The sequence below is a fragment of the Camelina sativa genome, chromosome 1 (genome assembly GCF_030686135.1).
Source record: "Camelina sativa cultivar CO46 ecotype springtype chromosome 1, ASM3068613v1".
Classification (NCBI taxonomy): domain Eukaryota; kingdom Viridiplantae; phylum Streptophyta; class Magnoliopsida; order Brassicales; family Brassicaceae; genus Camelina; species Camelina sativa.
The window spans coordinates 2,156,330-2,174,846 of record NC_141880.1 but is presented as its reverse complement, the minus strand read 5'-3'; the positions used below and the strand labels follow the sequence as shown (position 1 = coordinate 2,174,846).

At 36.5% G+C, this 18,517-nt stretch overlaps 8 protein-coding genes across 10 annotated transcripts; 6 read left to right on the top strand and 2 right to left on the bottom strand.

Annotated features, from left to right (window-relative positions):
• Positions 1-4: 4 nt before the first annotated feature.
• Positions 5-3,044, bottom strand: LOC104703593 (T-complex protein 1 subunit gamma-like). Of its 2 annotated transcripts, XM_087466691.1 has the most exons (10): positions 2,806-3,044; positions 2,512-2,579; positions 2,347-2,416; positions 2,118-2,186; positions 1,960-2,031; positions 1,817-1,890; positions 1,004-1,666; positions 799-924; positions 599-703; positions 447-506 (listed from the first exon to the last, which is right to left on the bottom strand). In XM_087466691.1, the coding sequence occupies exons 1-8, from the start codon at positions 2,918-2,920 to the stop codon at positions 808-810; spliced, it is 1,248 nt and encodes a 415-aa protein (XP_087322817.1). In that variant the 5' UTR covers positions 2,921-3,044; the 3' UTR covers positions 447-506; positions 599-703; positions 799-807. The 2 variants fall into 2 exon arrangements, with proteins under 2 accessions (XP_087322848.1, XP_087322817.1); XM_087466722.1 differs by lacking the exons at positions 1,004-1,666; positions 1,817-1,890; positions 1,960-2,031; ... (2 more) ...; positions 2,512-2,579; positions 2,806-3,044 and adding an exon at positions 5-352 and having other exon boundaries at positions 432-506.
• A 2,040-nt stretch (positions 3,045-5,084) lies between these two features.
• On the top strand, positions 5,085-6,263 carry LOC104718261 (germin-like protein subfamily 1 member 7). The gene is made up of 2 exons (XM_010436008.3): positions 5,085-5,291; positions 5,564-6,263. The coding sequence occupies exons 1-2, from the start codon at positions 5,165-5,167 to the stop codon at positions 6,112-6,114; spliced, it is 678 nt and encodes a 225-aa protein (XP_010434310.1). The 5' UTR covers positions 5,085-5,164; the 3' UTR covers positions 6,115-6,263.
• A 185-nt stretch (positions 6,264-6,448) lies between these two features.
• LOC104718110 (uncharacterized) lies at positions 6,449-9,343 on the top strand. 2 transcript variants are annotated; one of them, XM_010435818.3, is made up of 8 exons: positions 6,449-6,743; positions 6,921-7,037; positions 7,151-7,307; positions 7,431-7,504; positions 7,608-7,757; positions 8,065-8,350; positions 8,463-8,696; positions 8,782-9,343. In XM_010435818.3, exons 3-8 carry the CDS (start codon positions 7,152-7,154, stop codon positions 9,151-9,153), a joined length of 1,272 nt encoding a protein of 423 aa, XP_010434120.1. In that variant the 5' UTR covers positions 6,449-6,743; positions 6,921-7,037; position 7,151; the 3' UTR covers positions 9,154-9,343. The 2 variants fall into 2 exon arrangements, with proteins under 2 accessions (XP_010434120.1, XP_010434194.1); XM_010435892.3 differs by having other exon boundaries at positions 6,467-6,743; positions 6,921-7,031.
• A 732-nt stretch (positions 9,344-10,075) lies between these two features.
• LOC104718019 (uncharacterized) lies at positions 10,076-10,848 on the top strand. The gene has a single exon (XM_010435710.3). It carries the CDS (start codon positions 10,213-10,215, stop codon positions 10,645-10,647), a length of 435 nt encoding a protein of 144 aa, XP_010434012.2. The 5' UTR covers positions 10,076-10,212; the 3' UTR covers positions 10,648-10,848.
• A 1,660-nt stretch (positions 10,849-12,508) lies between these two features.
• Positions 12,509-13,154, top strand: LOC104717922 (uncharacterized). Its single transcript, XM_010435596.2, has one exon. It carries the CDS (start codon positions 12,646-12,648, stop codon positions 12,982-12,984), a length of 339 nt encoding a protein of 112 aa, XP_010433898.1. The 5' UTR covers positions 12,509-12,645; the 3' UTR covers positions 12,985-13,154.
• A 775-nt stretch (positions 13,155-13,929) lies between these two features.
• On the top strand, positions 13,930-14,729 carry LOC147949472 (uncharacterized). The gene has a single exon (XM_087466439.1). It carries the CDS (start codon positions 14,048-14,050, stop codon positions 14,465-14,467), a length of 420 nt encoding a protein of 139 aa, XP_087322565.1. The 5' UTR covers positions 13,930-14,047; the 3' UTR covers positions 14,468-14,729.
• A 525-nt stretch (positions 14,730-15,254) lies between these two features.
• On the bottom strand, positions 15,255-16,959 carry LOC104717637 (germin-like protein subfamily 2 member 3). The gene is made up of 2 exons (XM_010435277.3): positions 16,147-16,959; positions 15,255-15,996 (listed from the first exon to the last, which is right to left on the bottom strand). The coding sequence occupies exons 1-2, from the start codon at positions 16,256-16,258 to the stop codon at positions 15,446-15,448; spliced, it is 663 nt and encodes a 220-aa protein (XP_010433579.1). The 5' UTR covers positions 16,259-16,959; the 3' UTR covers positions 15,255-15,445.
• An 83-nt stretch (positions 16,960-17,042) lies between these two features.
• LOC104717732 (heavy metal-associated isoprenylated plant protein 43-like) lies at positions 17,043-17,841 on the top strand. Its single transcript, XM_010435389.3, has 3 exons — positions 17,043-17,178; positions 17,259-17,334; positions 17,419-17,841. The coding sequence occupies exons 1-3, from the start codon at positions 17,167-17,169 to the stop codon at positions 17,712-17,714; spliced, it is 384 nt and encodes a 127-aa protein (XP_010433691.1). The 5' UTR covers positions 17,043-17,166; the 3' UTR covers positions 17,715-17,841.
• The last annotated feature ends 676 nt before the right edge of the window (positions 17,842-18,517 follow it).

Here is an 18,517-nt window from a genome sequence, read left to right as displayed (position 1 = left end):
TAAATTATAAAACAAAGCTAATTTTAACCATAACCTACTAATCAGCTCTTTCAGCTTTCTCTTTCAAAGGATATATAACAAAAGATTCCCTCTACTCAATCCTCTCAAGTTCAAGTTTCACAAACTAATATATAGCTAAAAAGAATAAGATTATTTTGGTTATTTTCTAGTCGGGAAGTATTTGCTCGTTGTCTGCATCTCCTTCTGTCTCAATGGTAGGCTTAGTAGGTCCAGCTCCAGGAGCTTGCTTCTTCTTGATTCCACTCACTATATCATCAATTCTCAGAAGCATACACGCCGCTTCTATCGCTGTCTTAAACGTTTGCGCCTTCACATTGTACGCATTCCATATCTAATCACAAAATTGAAAGTATTATTAAGTCTCAAGAAACATAGATTTTACGAGAGAACATTGCTTTTTTCAGTCTTACCTTGCTCTCTTTCATGTCAGCAATTGCACCAGTATTCCCATCGATTCCAGTCCAAGCATTCTCACCATTTGCATGCTAATTAAACCAAAAAAATTGAATACATTAGAGAAATTTAGGGTGTCTAAAACATGTACAGACATTACAAAAATTGGTAGACGTAGATATACTTTTCCTTGCAATGCTGTCATAGTTCTGATCACGTTAACTCCACAGTTCTGAGCTAGAGTACGTGGAATAACCTCAAAAGCTATAGCAGCTGCTTCATATGGCCACTGTTCCAATAACATTCAAAATTAGATCACCCATTCAACTTGAAAATATCACAAGCTCACAACTACGGGCAAAGCGAGTAGAAACCATAACAAACCTTTTCGATTCATTCAATTGTTGCACTCTTCTGTTTTAAAGTGGCAGAAACTGTTAATTCTGTGGCTCCGCCGCCAGGAAGAAGCTTTGGGTTCTTGATGATGTTTCTTGAGACAGACATGGCATCCTGCAGGAAGGAATGCATAAGGTAAATGATAGGGACTAGCATGAGTAATATCTTATGTTTTGTAATATCATTCACACACCTGAAGATTTCTTTCCACTTCGTTGAGGAGATCTTTACTAGGTCCTCTTAAGAGCACGGTGCATGCTTTAGGTTCCTTGCAATCAACAATAAAGGCAAAGAAATCATCTCCTATCTTCTTGACCTCAAACAAGCCAGCACCGGTACCAACGTCAGACTCTTGAAGTTCATCAGGCCTGTTCACAATCACAGCTCCACATGCCTTGGCGATTCTGTTGTTGTCCGTCTTTCTCAACCTTCTGATAGCACTAACCCCAGCTTTACTGAAATAGTGACAGGCCAAGTCACTAAGTCCCTTCTCTGTAATTACTAAATCGGGTTTGAACTTTAGTATTTGCACGCAGATGTTCTCAATGTACTCCTCTTCCAGTTTCAACAACACTTCCCAGTCCTCTTCTCTGACCAACTCGGCGTTGGTTTGGTTTTCACCTTTTTTGTACTCAAGGGGGCAATCAAGAAGAATAATCCGCGGGTTGACGATCTTTCTCTTCATTTTACCAGGGGCAACTACGTCTTTGTTAAACATGACTCCTTTGAGAACCTTGGAGTCTTCCAACTGCCCACCTGGAACCTTCTCAACCTTAATGTACTTTTTAATATCCACCTCCCTCAATCCTTGTCCAAGATCAACACCAATAGTAGTGGTGGCATCAATAGCTAAATCCTACAAGAGCCACATTAACTCGTGTAAGAATGTGGGGAAAATACTTTTATGATAATAAAAAATAAGCTAAATATATACTTTATGACCTATAACGCTTGTCTCTACTCCCTGTTCGCAAAAGTGGATATTTTCAGCAATTAAAATACTTACAGCAATCAGATCTCCAAATTTGCTAGTGAATTTTGTTCCTATGCAGCTTTTGACTAATCCTAGGACTGTTGCACCTGCAATATAAATATTCATGTATCAGCAAACATGCCCACGAACAAAAACAAAGTTAGAAGTGTACTTACGGTCATTGACATCGATTGGCATGGCAAATTTGTCAAGAACAGCGATAGCATCCTCGAGAGCCTTAATATAAGCTGCAATGAGAAAAACATTGATCTGATTAAAACAGTAAGAAAAATACAACACTGTGGAATGATCACAAATCAAGCCGCAAGTATACCTCGGCAAATGACTGTGGGATGGTAACTCTTCTCAATAAATGATTCAGCAACATGTAACAATTCACCAGCTGTTGAAAAACGAAAAGAAATCAGCGAGAGTCAAAATAGAGGACAACATTGTTGCGTATAAAACACATGCATTAGAGGAATATCACAGCAGTGCCTATTACACTCATCAAAGCAAACCTAGTGGCAGACAATTAATTCAACCAGATAAAATGTACATACCAAGAACAATAACAGATGTAGTCCCATCACCAAATTCTTCATCCTGTGTGCGACTCAACTCAATCATCGACTGCAACCAAGAAAGAGCAAAAAAAAAATTGATATCAGAAACAGAACAGTAAGAAGACGACAAGGACAAGCGAGAAAGGGAAGGAGTTAAAAAACCTTAGCTGCAGGGTGAGCAACGTCTATTTCACGCAAAATAGCATTTCCATCATTGGTAACAACAATCCCTGAAAACCAAAGAGTTTAGCAAAACCCATAAAGACCTTTTACGTACAGCTAACTTAGACAGTGTGAAGTAAAACAGCTTTGACACAGAGAGAGTGTACATTGAATTACAAGTCAATAAAGACTGAATTTTTCAAAAGGAATAAACCCTAACTTAATCCTTGTCCCTTTGAAGATCTATGGAGAAGAGGAAAACACTACAAGGAGATACAAAACAGAGAAACCTACCTCCACCAGCATCAAGAAGCATCTTTAACATAGAGCTAGGACCCAATGTAGTTCGTAAAATGTCAGAGACAGACTGTAAAATAGAACCCAGAACTCTAGTGAAACCATGATTCATTCATTAGCAGAGAGAGAAGCAACAATGGGAAAGAAAAATAAAAAAAAAGATAGAGACTTTATTATCTTGGAAGACTGAATATTAGCATGGTGAACCTTAGCTCCAGATTCACGCTTCAATGAATCCTCTGAACATTTTCACCAAGTGATACCATTAACAACAACAATACAGAACACTGAATTAAGAAAAAAAAACCCAATTACAGATTCAAAGAGACAAAATCTGCAGATCGAATAACTCACTGAGAACAAGAACCGGTGCGTTCATATCTGCGAAGTCTAAAGCATACACGGAGAACCGGAGAAGAAACAACAACAGCGACGGCGACGGCGACGGCGACGGCGACGGATCAAATTCAAATAAGTGTGGAGAATGGGTAACTAGATGCTTCTTTCTCAGCTCTCTCAGTCACTTTTATTATAAAGGTATGTAAAGCCCAGTAATTCTTATCTTATTGAGCCCATTAAAGCCCATCTATGTTGTCTATTTATTTTTCTTCCTTTTCTTTTCAACTTTCAAATTTGTGTAGTTATTTTTAGGTTACAAGTTTTTGTTTTTTGGTACAAGTAGTTTATGTTTAAGTCAATTTTCAGTTGAAGTCCAATTAAGTCGAATACATTGTGTGTATATATTATTTGGTAACCTATCAAACATATCGAATGCATGTTACGTGATTAGTGATAAGATACATTAAATTAGTGTAAAACAAAACAAAAAAATAAAAGTCCATAATAATATGTGATGATGAGACATAGCATTCTACTTAATTAAGGTGATATATATATATATATGTATATCAATGCTTTAAAATCATTCTTTATTGCAAATTTCAGCAGCCTCCTTGAGAAAGACGATCTCATAATGGACTTATTACAGATTTGTATTTCTCCACAAAAATAAGAATATAGTGGTATAGGAGTTGGAAGTAAATGAAAGTGTTGCCACCATTTCACGAGCTCACGCTCCAATTTATTAGTGACAACTTGCAAAACACGTGATTTTTTGTATCAAATAAATATTTGACATATTGTAATTTTATAAGGATGACCGATGACCGTATTCTCTAGCTAGTGCTTAGGGCACTTGATTAAGTGGCTATGCACAATTGTATGTTTGTTTATCTTCCAACTTCCAACTTACCTAGTATCTTTTTGGTCACTCCTCCTCATGATGTATACGTAGCCATCACTTAAATTCCATGTTACTTGAACTAAGTTCAGATTTAAAACGCAATTCTTTTTTTTCTTTTCGGAACGAAGGTTGAAAATTCAAATATCAAGATGTCGTGTGAACCAATACTTAGTAATATAGCTCAAACATTTAGATAATTATTATTGACTTGTAGGAAATATGGGGATAGAGCACCCAAACGAAATTAAGCATTATGTCAAACGTTCTCGCCTCCTTTCTTGAAACTCCAATTTGTGAATGTCATCAGCATCATACCAGTTTTTACTTTTTTTTTATTTTATTTATCCATTGAGGCAAAAGACGAGCTACTAATATTAGATTATTATATCACACTTAACTTCATAAAATCCCTTTATAATTATCATACACTTTGTTGTAGACACATACGTACACTATATCCACAGTTTTTTAGTTTTCACAAGTGATCATAAAACTGCTGTAAACTAACTAATTTCAACTTTAAATAAAAAATCTACAATTATCATAAGTTTAGTACTTCTATGTTATATAGGATGGTAAAAGAGTAAAAGACACACATATAACATATCCTTATACTCTTTTTTTTTTTCTAAATTAAACCCAAAATCTTGAACAGAAAGTACTTGGTATACTGTATAATATATTAAACCTCTTATTTGTTTTAGAAGAAATAAATGAAAGTCTTGAACGGAGTATATAGTATATGTAATTTTGCAAACACAGTACACCGAGACGTTAGCCTTATTAACGTTTAAGGACTGTATATCGATTTGAGAACACGCTTGTGTGTTAGCCCCCCGTACATACCATCCGAAAGCATTTGCATCTTCATACTCAACTCACGTAAATGATCTTTTGAATAAAAATAGTAGAATCGCCTGTGAGATATAGCCACTAAAAATCTGTACGACTCATAATTTAATAAAAGCCATTACCAAAAGAAAAGTTTAGTGATTTCTTCTGCTATATATAGCGCATCATTAGCTTGCAATATATCTCAAATCCTTACCACAAAGCTAAAGAGAAGAAAAAAAAACACACACACACACATACACAAAATACGAAAATATATAAATGGAAGGGTTTCTTCGGTTCCTTGTAGCGAAAGCCATCTTGTTGGCTATAGCATCTTCATTTGTGTCTTGTTACGACCCAAGTCCTCTTCAAGACTTTTGTGTTGCCGTCGATGACGCTAATGGCGGTAATATCTCTATTTACTATATATAACATGTTTGTGTGTCTTTTTGGCTAATGTTAATGATCAATTTTCACTAGCTTCTTTGTAATTCGAAACAAATTAATATATATGGACTAATATATGTAAGTGTAACAGAAAGTATGATTGACATGTTTACAGTATCATATAATAAAGAGAACAACATCAAAACAAATATATGAACATTAATCACCAACGTATACATAACATGGATAACGCTACAATTAACACGATTGGATTTTCATCTGTGTTTTCAGTTTTCGTGAATGGAAAATTCTGCAAAGACCCAAAATACGTGAAAGCCGAAGATTTTTTCACTTCCGGACTAAACATCGCCGGGAACACCATGAACCGCGTCGGCTCCAACGTTACAAACGTTAACGTCGACAGAATCCCTGGACTCAACACCCTCGGAGTGTCCCTTGTCAGAATTGACTTTGCCCCAGGAGGTCAAAACCCGCCACACACGCACCCACGTGCCACCGAGATACTCGTGCTTGTTGAAGGAACGCTCTTAGTCGGGTTTGTAACATCTAACCAAGACAACAACAGATTGTTCTCAAAGGTTCTTTACCCCGGAGACGTATTTGTGTTTCCCGTTGGAATGATACATTTTCAAGTGAACGTTGGGAGGACTAACGCGGTTGCGTTTGCTGGTCTCGGTAGCCAAAACCCCGGTACGATCACAATCGCAGACGCGGTCTTTGGATCGACGCCTTTGATTATGCCAGAGATTTTAGCTAAAGCGTTTCAACTGGATGTGAACGTGGTTAGATACCTTGAGGCAAGGTTTTCTCGTAACTATTGAAAAAGTTCTTACAGGAAAGGAATGACGGGAAACTGTAATCAAAATATGATGGGAAATGTACCAAAACATGAATAAAAATGATCTGAATAAAATATGTAATATAATATAATGTGTGACAAGTATAATAAAACAATTAAAAAGGATACAAATCATTGCTATCGGTTAGAGTTAGACTTGCGGTGGAAGGGAACAACATTATTCGAAAAAGATTTCTTTTACAAAAAACAAAAATAATACAAAAAGATTTTAGGGTTTGAAGTTCCCAGGCTGGATTTGGTTGGGCCTTTAATGGACCTCTTCGCTAAATTTATTCAGATTTAATAATTAAAGGTTTAATTATTCCTTAATCTCCGCGTTTTCTTTCTTCTTCCTCTTCCTCTTCTTCCTCTCGACTCTGCTTTGCTTTATCCCACTGAGAATTTTGAATTTCATTCATTCATATCCCCAAAGTTTTCTCTTTTTGGAGTAAAATCAGGAAAAGCGTTAAACCCCCGATCAGTGTAATCTCCGCCGTTTATTTCTGACTAAGGGTTTTTCCGATTTCAGTTTATGATCTGAGTCCGGGACTCTCTCTTTCTCTCTCTGTGTTGCTTTCTCATTGCGTTTACGATTCTTCTTCCCCTTTCAAGGTACGCTTTTGTTGATTGCGTTTTAATCACTCTCAGATCGTTCCCAAATTCCGGGGTTTCTCTTCATTCCTTTCAAATTTTCCCCTTTTATTCACTGCTTCAAATTCAACAACTCATCGAACCCACTTTATGAAAAGCTAATCGAAGGTTTACTTTCTTTTGAATCGTGAAAATTAGATTCGGAATTAGGGTTTTTCTCTGCTTTAAGCTTCAATCCTTTTGTCCACTTGACACCTCCCGGAGAATTCAGGCAGCAAGTAGTTCTTCTTCAGATCTTGCTTAGCTCTTGTACAGGTTTTAAAACCTTTAGCTCCTTTTGCAATTGCGTTTGTTTCTTTCTAGTTTGAGAGTTTGTTCAGAACGTAATTAATCACAAAGTTATCTCCTTGTTTTTTTTTTTTTTGCAGAATGGCGGATTTGCTTCCCATTTACCTCATTATTGTGGCGTTTCTATGCACTGTCGGAGCCATTGCTTTGGCCTTATTCCATATCTACAAGCACCTTTTGAATTATACCGAACCCATTTATCAGAGATATATTGTGCGCATCGTCTTCATGGTCCCGGTCAGTTTTTGCTGTTTCAACTGTTTTCTTCTCTTTCTCTTTCATATACTGATTATTGAAGTCCATTTCATGTTGAATTCTCTCCGGCTAACATTGTTCTTACTTCTTTTGGCACTGCTACAGGTCTATGCCTTGATGTCATTCTTGGCTCTTGTGTTGCCCAAGAGCTCGATATATTTTAACTCCATCCGAGAAGTGTGAGTGTTTCAATATTTTGCATATTTGCTGGTTTAGCATTCAATGAGATTCCTCAAGTTACTATACTAAGTTCTTAATGATGTAATCTTTTGTCTGTTTCAGTTACGAAGCATGGGTGATTTACAATTTTCTATCGCTGTGCTTGGCATGGGTTGGAGGCCCAGGTTCAGTAGTTATAAGCTTAACTGGCCGCTCTTTGAAGCCATCATGGCATCTCATGACATGTTGCTTCCCACCACTGCCATTAGACGGGTTAGTTTGCAGACTTAAACCTACATTCACTGTGCTTATACTGGTGGCATTTGTATATTTCTTTGAGTTCTCATATGATTTTTCACTAAATCTTGGAACTTGTTAAATTTTTAAATAAACCATGCTGAGGATCTTTATGAATGAATGATCATTCAGTTGCGTGACTCTGGTTTAGCATAAGCATTAGAATTTTTTTTAGTCCAGATATATTAGCATCAGGAATTTGTTTGAATCTCGGTTTTGAGCTCTGTGACGACTGTCTTACATAACATCTAAAATCTGGTACCTGATTTATCTTTCTTTAAAGGCGTTTTATTCGACGGTGCAAGCAAGGTTGTCTGCAATTTGTTATTCTAAAGCCAATCCTAGTTGCTGTCACACTTGTGCTTTATGCAAAAGGAAAATACAAGGATGGAAATTTTAGCCCTGATCAATCCTATCTCTATCTTACCATCATCTATACAATATCATACACAGTAGCTTTGTACGCACTGGTCCTCTTTTATGTGGCATGCAAAGATCTGCTTCAGCCATTCAATCCAGTCCCAAAGTTTGTGATTATAAAGTCTGTTGTCTTTCTAACTTATTGGCAGGTAATGTCTTTCTCGCTTGCTATCAATGAATCTGGTTTTGGCATTAGCTTTGGTATTCTCCACAAATATTTTAACACATTTCTTCTGTCTGGCGAACCTTTTTGTGTTACAGGGTGTTCTAATTTTCCTTTTTGCTAAATCTGGATTTATAAGGGATGAAGAAGAAGCAGCACTCTTCCAAAATTTTATAATATGTGTGGAAATGCTTATTGCTGCAGCTGCTCATTTCTATGCATTTCCGTACAAGGAATATGCAGAGGCCAATGTTGGAGGAGCTCGAAGTTTCTCAAGAAGTCTGGCACATGCTGTTATGCTAAATGATTTCTACCATGATACTGTTCACCAGGTAAGCCGATAACAAATATTTTGAAATGACTGATCTGTGGCCCTTTGCTGCGGTGATGTTTATGTTGGGTTTGCTATTCTTGCAGTTTTCCCCGACATATCACGATTATGTGCTCTATAATCATAATGATGGTGGTGAGGAAGGGACAAGGAAGTACCGGGCACGAACATTTGTGCCTACTGGTCAGGAAATGGATGCTGTTAGAAAGAACAAACACATGTTTGGAAACAAGATAGATGGTGTTTCAGTCTCTAGTCAATCTTCAGAATCAAGCACACCCAAAACCTCTGGTGTAAGTTGTGATCATGCACGCCCTGAAACCATGAAATCTTCTTTGCTTGTGGATGCCTCGGACTCAGTTTCCACAATGTATGACATGTCCCTCATTGACATTGATATATCGAGCTACCCAAGCAAGGTACCTTCTGCAAATATAGGTGGAGGAGGACCTAAATAGTGGGCTAAATTGATGTAGAATCCACCATTAACAGTAACAAAAGTGTTAGATTTAGGAGTTTCTCAAGTGTGTTGTTAAGCAGGAAGATTTTAGTTGGAGATGGAGGTATAAGTGTGATTTTTTTACTCTTGTATGTGTTCCTTTGTTGTTCTTATGATTTTTCCACTGGTAATTAATTTACTTTGCACAACCTGTTTCTTGTTATTGCTTGTTCCACGATATTTGGTTTGTAGATATGAAATGATTATGGGATATTTGGATAAACAATCTCAAAAAAGTTGTGAATCAGTTGGTGTGGAATTAGAAAGAGTTGGATGGAGTTTGGAACTATGTGTATTGCAGAGTTTGGAGCTGTTAGGCTATCTCCTCTGATGTTCCTTTCAGACCACGAATAATAATAGTATTTAATAGTTTTGTTTGTGTGCTATTTATGCTAACATTGTATTATTCATTGTAGTGTACACAGTACACCCCAAAAAGAATTGTTTCTTTTGTCGTACTTAAGTCTTACATTAATATTTTATAAGACTCAAACAAAAACCCAAGACCCCAACAAGAAAGCATAAGATAAACACAAAAACATTCATCGTTTGAAAAAACTGTCAATATCATAATGTCACTTAAAGTGTTTTTAAAAAATCAATCAAGTAATTCTGGAAAAATCATAATTTAGATTATATTTGCAAGTCTAGTATTTTAAAATGGAAACAAAACCGTCATAATATTTTGCAATCTACGTAGACATTGTTTATATAATACTTAAGCAGAACGTGAACATTGAACTTTGAATTGATATTTGTAACTTGTTGGGAAGTTAGATTAAAGTCTCACCTAGATATATTGTATTTGATTTGACGAGACCACTTTTTTTATTTTTGGTAAAAGAAGAGAGAAAGAGAGAGACACACACCATTAAAAGCAGAGAGAGTAATAAGAGTACGTCAAAAGGCAAAGCCAAAGCCAACAATATTTAAAGCAAGAACGTGAGCACTGGAAACAACGATTGATATATATATCCAAACAAAACCGTATTCGTTGTAACGACGGCGGTGTGGTTTTATGTTTATACAAGTTAACCAAATAAGCCATCACCGTAATCTACTGGAAGAAATCTCCATCAGCCCTTTTTTAAACTCAATTCTTGACTTTCCAAATCTCCCAATTCCGATGAGCAGAAACATCAGCAGCAGCAACGGCGTTTGTTGGCAGAGCAACAGCGGTTACTACGGCTATGGTTATGGAGGAGGAGGATACGTGGAGAAGAGGCAACTGTTCCTGAAGAGCTACCAATTCTCGAGGAAACAGAGCTTAACAGAGAAGATTCAAAGATCCGTGAAGAGAGTTGTCAAGAAAGTTGTTTGGATAAGGTTGAAATCTGCTAGGAAGCTGAAACGCGTCATTTGGTCGCGTCTCAAAACAGCGTTTTTCTACCGCCGTAGACGCTTTTTTCGTCTCCTTCATCCAAACAAACCTTCATCTTACTGCTTCTACTAAGTTTTTCTTTTCTCTTCTTGTCTCTGTTTCTTCGTTAGTGTGTGTGTGTGTGTGTGCGCGCATATTAGTATCGCTGCGTGCTTCAAATTAAGATTTATCCTTCTTTCTTAAGTTAATGTTGTTTAATTGATTCACTGAAATGATCTTGTTATGGTTACATATTATGATCGAATTTGGAGAAAAAAAAAAGAGTTATCAAGATTTTGTTTTGTGATTCAGAAAGAGACTTAAGGATACGAAAGATCATGCAGGAAATGTGAACTGAACGTCAGATTCAGTAAATGTTCGTATTTTTTAATAATTAAGACAGTTTGTATGTATTGTATGAAATCATATGTGTACTATACTAGTCATTAGTCACATTACGCAATAACGTAGACGAGTCAGTTTCCTCTTTTCTCGTGTCTCTTTCCTACAAGTCAGTGATATTATTTCGTAAGCGACTTTTATTCCTACATTGGGCCTCTTATGGGCCTACAGTGGACCTGAAAATGAAGAACGAAAGTGGTTAGCTAAACCGGTTAGAGAGTTCGGTTGAAATATTATTTAGGATAAAAAAATAGACTAAGCAACCAACTTATTCCTCGTCACCAATCCAATCATTGACGATTACGTGTTTTATAGAAATTAATTTTGGACCTTTGTCTCTCTTCTCTTTCTTAAGTAATATTCTTCTCTCTCTTTGTTATTGTTGTCACATTTGTGTCAGGGATTGCCCAAAAATAATTCTTAGATTTTAGAAGAGGTAGCTACTCCTAACTCTTTTAACTAACACTTTTAACTTTAGTTTATTAGAAGAGACTTCCAAATTCCAATCATTTGACATATCTCCCCAATCCCCACCATATCTTCCCCTCGATTTATTTTTAGCTAAAGTAAAAAGCATTCTATTATCCACGACCTGGTCCTCGGTGGTTAATGCAGCAAGTAGTAACTGGCAAGACCGGAAAGTTTGTTATCTAGCTAGCTCTGTTTTTCAGGTGTTGGTGTATACACTATGGCATGAGCGTAATGGGAGAAAGCATGGTGAGTCACCGAACCCTGCCTCTCGCCTCATACAACGCATTGACAAGCAAATCAGAGATCAACTTCTCGTCATCGGGCTCATCTCACGGGGGATCGCCGCTATGACGATGGTTTACTCATATGGTTAGACACTAGGCCTTAATTTTGTATACTATTTTTTAAACTCATAAACGAACTGTTGCACTAATTGTACCAAAATTCTCTTTTGAATATAATTTAACATTACATTCAAAAAAAAAAAAAACATTCTATTAAAAACATCTTTGGCAGATGCATTCTCATGAAAACGAAATCGGAGTTCCCTTTGTTACACGTAACAAACCGTATATTAATACCATAATACCAACAAAAATACTATTTACAGTATTCACATAAAATGTTAATATTGATATTAACAGTCATAAATGGGACAAGCTTTTTGGATTAGCAATTTCGAATGAAACTAAAAACAGAACATGGTTTTTATTTCCCATTTCCACAAAACTCCATCACGAACTTGCGTTTAATTTTTAAAAACTTCTCTGTGATTCACACATGAAACCAAAACAAAGGGTTTGTCTTCTTTTTGTAGCATCGCAGTCACAGCCCTTAACCGCGTAGGTCCATATACAGAGCATCTGCCTATGTGGTTAAACAAGAGCTGCCCATTTAAAACACAATTTGGATATTTTGTGGGTTTTAATTTTGAGAAAATCTAAAGAATAAAATCATGTGCTTTAAGAATCTTTCTTACACTCTCTCTCTCTTTAAAAACACATGCCCTTAAGCCACTTCTCTCACCATCATACATCATCATACTGTTCTTCCCCTTATCTCTTAAAGCAAACACATTTCCTTTTTGTATTCCTGCTCTGTTTTTTCTGTTTTGCTTCTTTTAGTCTCTTTGTTTCGTTCTTAACCTTCTTCATTAGACAGTGACTTTGTATTGTCCTAAAACAACAACAAAAACCCAACTTTTTATAGTAACTTAAGATGTTTCAAATTGTAGGGAAGTACCGGTGGAAACAATCGTATCGGTACAAAAAGCTAACTGAGCAACATGAAAAACTGACAACAACAACACCACCAACAACAACAAGGTCAAGTAAAAGACATTACTTGGGGAAGAAGAACGAGTTTCGAGCAAAAGGGTTTAGACTAAACCGATCAAGGAAGCTGGTACTTAAGGCATTAGCTTTGCCGAGAAGAATCTTTAACATCTATGTGCGTATCACAAATCAGATGAACAGAGAAGGTTTGTATCCGAATCTTGTTTTCTCTTCTCATTGGGGTTTCCCTGGTCAGCTGAATTCGAGAGGTGGGTTCCGTTAGAGAGAAGAGGTCAAATTTTGATTACTCAAAAAGGTATGAAACAAAGCAATGTAAAAGCCAATGATTACGTGAGATAATTAATACATACCATGTACTTCTTCTAAATTCTTATGTTTTTTTTTTCAATTTAAGGGGTAATAAGAGCAGAGTCTATAATTTGTTATGTTTCATAGTTGAGAGCAAAGTGGTTGAGTGATTCTATTTAATATCATCATCACTCTTTGTAAAATATGCAAGTAACGTTGGTTTTTATGTTATTGTTGTTGTTGGAGAAGAAGATTTGCTATCATAAAAGACACTTGAACTTTTACAGACTATTCGAACTTAACGAAAACAGGATATGATGATTTGTGACAACCACTTTTTTTTCTTTTTTTTCCTAATGAATAAAATAAGACTTTGGTTAGATTAAAATAAACAAACGGTGAAAGAAACAAACAGTCGAAAAGCATGTCAGTACAAAAATACCAACTAACTTCTCTCTCGTTGCAATTTACAAAATGTTTTATAAATAAAGGAACTAACTTTATGGAAGGAAAAATACAAATAAAGAGATTATGAGGTATTTATGCTGCTACAGCACACAATATATAGATTCATCATGTATTTTCAATTGATAAGTACTACATAGGTAGAGAGACTAGAGAGAAATACTGATATTAGTATTGTTCTCTAGGCTTTATAATTTGATAGCTAAAATAATAATATGATGATATAAGCTGACAAAGGCTAACTTGGCTAAGGCAGATTAAATTTTGAAAAATGGCCTTTGTTTAACCGGGGAAGGACTAAAACAGCAATAAGTTGAAATATATTACAGCCGACGGCGACGCCGAATCTAATAATATATATATATATATATATATATTTTTTAAATCTTTTTTTTTGTCAACAATAATTATTAAATTAGGTTTATGAAGAAAAGTAATATAATTACGATTTGAGAGTGACAAAGAGCCAGCGAGGTTTGGAAAACACAAAGCGTGAAGGAGACCGGAGCAGCAAGTAGGAGGAAGATGAAACCACGCCTCTGTCACTGTTTATTATTATTATTATTATTATTATGATACATCTCTCTGCTCGATCCTCTATTATTGAAAAAAAAAAGAAAAAAGAAAACGGATTCTGGTTAATGCCGGTGAGTAACCCAGACGCCGAAGACAATGAACAGAAGAACGAGAAGAAGAAAGAGAAAGCTAAAGGGAATCATCGATTCTTGATTCCTTCCTTGTCAAAAGCTAAGAAACGAATCGTATCTAAGAAGATCACAAGGAAACCCTCATCGCCTTCTTCTTCTTCTTCTTCTTCTTCTGGGTTGTGGAAAAAAGTTTGCTTTTGTGGAATTGATACTTCCCGTACCAATACATTGGAGTGGTCATCTTCTTCTAATCCTGACCTTAAAGGTGAGAACTTTACGCTCAGGGTTCTGCTACAGACCAATGATTTCTTCTCTAAGGACTCTAATCCACATCTCTCTTTGTAAGTTCATATATACTTCAGATTCCATTCAATCTGTATACATCTTCTTCCAAATATTCATCAGTACCCACAAGATTTGTGATTGATTATCTTGTTAATCAATCTTGTATATCCTCTTATGTACCTGTGGGTCCTTGTTGTCTCACTTGAATGTTCCACATGATAATTCTTAATGTCTCTCTGACAAAGACTATTTTTGTAAGATCAGGAGATTGAGCATTTATTGAATGTTCCAATCACACTCTACGAGCATTGATTGCTGTTTCCATGAGTTGTTTATCTTACTAGTATAGCCACCAAGTTTATAAATTGTCAAGTGATTGATTGGTTACCTTTTGACACATCACCTCTGCTTTGGATCTTTATGAAAAGTTGAATGTTTCAGATCATTAGTATGTCTGTTGTTATACACCCTTATTATGTAGTTGTGGTTTTGGCAATTGATCTTTTGATTCAAGTATCTCTCTGAAGCCGCAAAACCCTTGTGGTAGTTATGCCTTTATTAAGTCTTGATTTTGCAATCCCCAATAAGCATTTGTGTATTGGATCTGGTTTTAACCACAGAGTGATTCTCAAGATGGATCTTGGATATTTGTCTGCTATGGCTGAGATGATTCAGAGTTGTACCTCTCTATCCTTTTTCTTTTTTTTTTTTGTAAACTCAGCTGAAAGTTTAGCCATTGATTCTACAGCACAGAAAGCCAAACGGAGGACCACGAGATTATTGCAGTAAGGTATGCTTCAAACACTGTCGATTGTTCAAAGAAGAGATTGGTGATGAGAATGTCTACTCGTTGAAAACTGGTCTCATTGTAATCAATGGGCCAAATATAGCCAAAATAGTATCTACAACAATTTATAAAAATACAAAAAGAAGAAGAAAAGTTGCAAAGCTTTTTTGCTTTTGCTTACAAGTTTACAGTTTTTATGTTCATCACTGTATCATTTATTACGTTATTGCTGTGGTCTGAAACCTATTTATTTATTTCTTGGGTGGGAATTTTCCCTTTAACTTCTGAATCTCTGGTGCTCCAAGCCCGCCGAACGCTTTGGTGAGCAGCTCATCAGGAATAGGCGGGTTAGCACCAAACAGAGACTGTCCAACGACTTGAGTCCCTGGAAGCTGACTATCGAAAGCAGCGATGACGGAAGCAGGAGCGTTGTTAGGGTTCTGCTGGAAATGTAGGAGAGCTTTGGGGAAAACGAAAACGTCTCCTTTGTTGACGTATTTGGAGATAAGTTTCCCGGTAGTGGTTAAGAAACCGACGAAGAGACGGCCTTCGAGGACGAAGATGGCTTCAGAGGCTCTTGGGTGAAGATGTGGCGGGTTGATTCCGCCTGGTGCGTAGTCGATCCGAGAGATGGAGACTCCCAGAGTGTTGAGGCCAGGCACTTTCTCAACGTTGGCTCCTGTAACAGCTGAGCCCATTGTGCTGTTGGCTGTGGCTGCAGCATTGGCTAAGCCTACGAAGTAGAAGTCCTCTGGCGTTACTTTTGCTGGGTCTTTGCAAGGGTATCCGTTGACTTTCACCCCTAATCAAAAAAACATGACATTGGTCTCAGTTAAATTTTACATTTTTACAAAAAGTTAATGTAAGCGCAAACAGAATAGAAATAGAGAGAGAGAGAGAGATAGAGAGAGAGAGAGAGAGAGAGAGAGAGAGAGAGAGAGAGATATGATACCGTTGGAGAGATCGGCAACACAAAAATCTTGAAGCATCATTGTTTCGGCGATGGCCGTGTGGGCGGCCACGAGCATGACGGTGACGAATATATGGATCATAGAAGTTGCCATTGTTGTTTGATCGTTGCTTGTGAGAATGTTTTATTGATGAGTTTGAGAAATCCTTTGACCTTGTTTCTCAATTTATATTATCCATGTAAAGAAGATTTTAACCAATGGATAAACTTATGGAGAAGAGATAAATATGGAGAGGGCCATAAGATTGTTATTTTTAAATTTTCTGTCATAATTAGATTTAGGTGTTGTGATCGTAGGCTAAAATTTGGTGTTCGATGAAAAAGGTTTTTGTTTGTTAGAGACATTAATATAATATAGCCTATAGTTTCTAGGATGACACGCACCATAACAAAACACACCTTCAAACTCTAATAATCACCAAACTCGAAATGATTGATGATCTTGGTTGTGTATTAGTTAGGACTCAAAGGTTTGTTTGGTTAAATTGATAAGTGATAACCAAACTTTGGAAGGTACGGTTCTGTATCTACCCAAATAATTAAACCAATACCTTAAACCGGATAGAGGTGAACCAAGATGAAATTTCTCTATCCATGCATTTGCATGATCTTAAGATATACAATACACAATAAATAAAAACATGTTGGGGTCATGTAAGTACAAATTAGATAGAATATGGGACTAAAGATTTATTTATGAAAGATTTCAGGATTAAACAAATTCTCTCCTCAATAATGTCCCAAGTAAGTCCATGAGATGGTGGCTGAATACCAACTAAGCAAATTCCCAAAAACTGTATTCAATTATATAAGAAACATGCATCTAAGCACGTAGATACTGTAATCTCTTGATAATTTAATTATTAAAACTGACCAAACACAACTTCAACTGCTTCAAACATATTATTCCAATCTGTCATCTCTATTGTCTTCACATGTTTTTAATAACTTCACCTCTCCCTTTCTTCATTCCTCCAAACAAAATTCCTCTAATCCCCCATCATGACTGTCAAGGTAAGCATATCTTAATCCTAGTACTAGTTTTCTCAAACCCGACACCGAATGATTCCATTTTTGTTTTGGTTTTTGAGCAGAAAGTAGAAATCAAGGTGGATATCAACTGTGGGAAGTGTAACAGCGCAATCATGGAAGCAGCCACAGATATAAAAGGTAATTAAAAAAGTATTTAATTAAGCAATCTGTGCTCTTAACATATCGGATATCCTATTGAACATGAGATTTGGATTGGTGCAGGTGTGAATCATGTTTCATTAGATGAAGGGAAAAGCGTACTTACCGTGGTGGGTACGATGGATCCGGTCTGCGTTGCATCAAGGCTGAAGAAGATTAAACAGAAACCTGTAATCATCAGCGTTGGACCACCACCAAAACCTCCTGAGCCACCAAATCCAGCGCCTGAAAAAGCAAAGCCTCCACCAACACCTGAACCACCAAAGCACGTATGCAAGCCACCTCCACCTTACTGCAACAGCTGTGATGTTGTGTCTGTTACTACATATGAAAGTGGAAGCGGCTGCAACATTCTCTGAGACATGTTTCTTGTACCATAGCCTTTCATGTCAAGTCTGGAAACTTATATTTAGCCAAGACTAATTTATCATATGCTATTGATTATGCTTTTTAATTTCTCAAATATGAATCTCTGTTGTTTCTCCCTCCCCTGTTTTTGATTAGTCACAAGTCTAACGAGTTCCCTTCCTGGTCGTATACACCAAATTTTTGATTGATTTTCAATAAACATGAAATGTAAAGCCAGAAAGTAGGCGGCTGTCACGGTAGATAGCTAAGCTAGGCGTGTTAGTCATGTTGACCTGAAACGTGCTATATAAGATGCATAGACCAAATATATCGAGGATGCTATTATTAAGTCGTAGCACTCAGGCCCATTAGAGTCATTGAGCCCATAAAACTTATGCAGATCCAGGAAATTGACAGTGGGAAACATTGGAGTTCTTACGGAAACAATAGAAAAAAGCAGGGACCTCTGTGCAAAAACAGAAAAAATGTTGAAACAGAAGCAAGTGGACGACCGCGGCGTAAGATCAACATGTGGTGATGTGCATTGAGAGACCAGACCATGACCATATATATTTTCTCGTTTTTCCACGCACCCTTGTTTTTTTAATTTCTTTCTCCAACAAGTCTCCTTCCTTTTAATAGGATAGTACTATAATCTAGTAATTTTTAGGGTTTTTTTTTTTCCTTTTTTTTTTTGTTGAAAACATATGCAATTATTCATATCACACTATATCGTGCTTATCAAAACGGTATTTGGTCTAAGTTGACATGATTGCTTCGAAATAACTCAAAACAGTTATCAAGAGAATGTTTT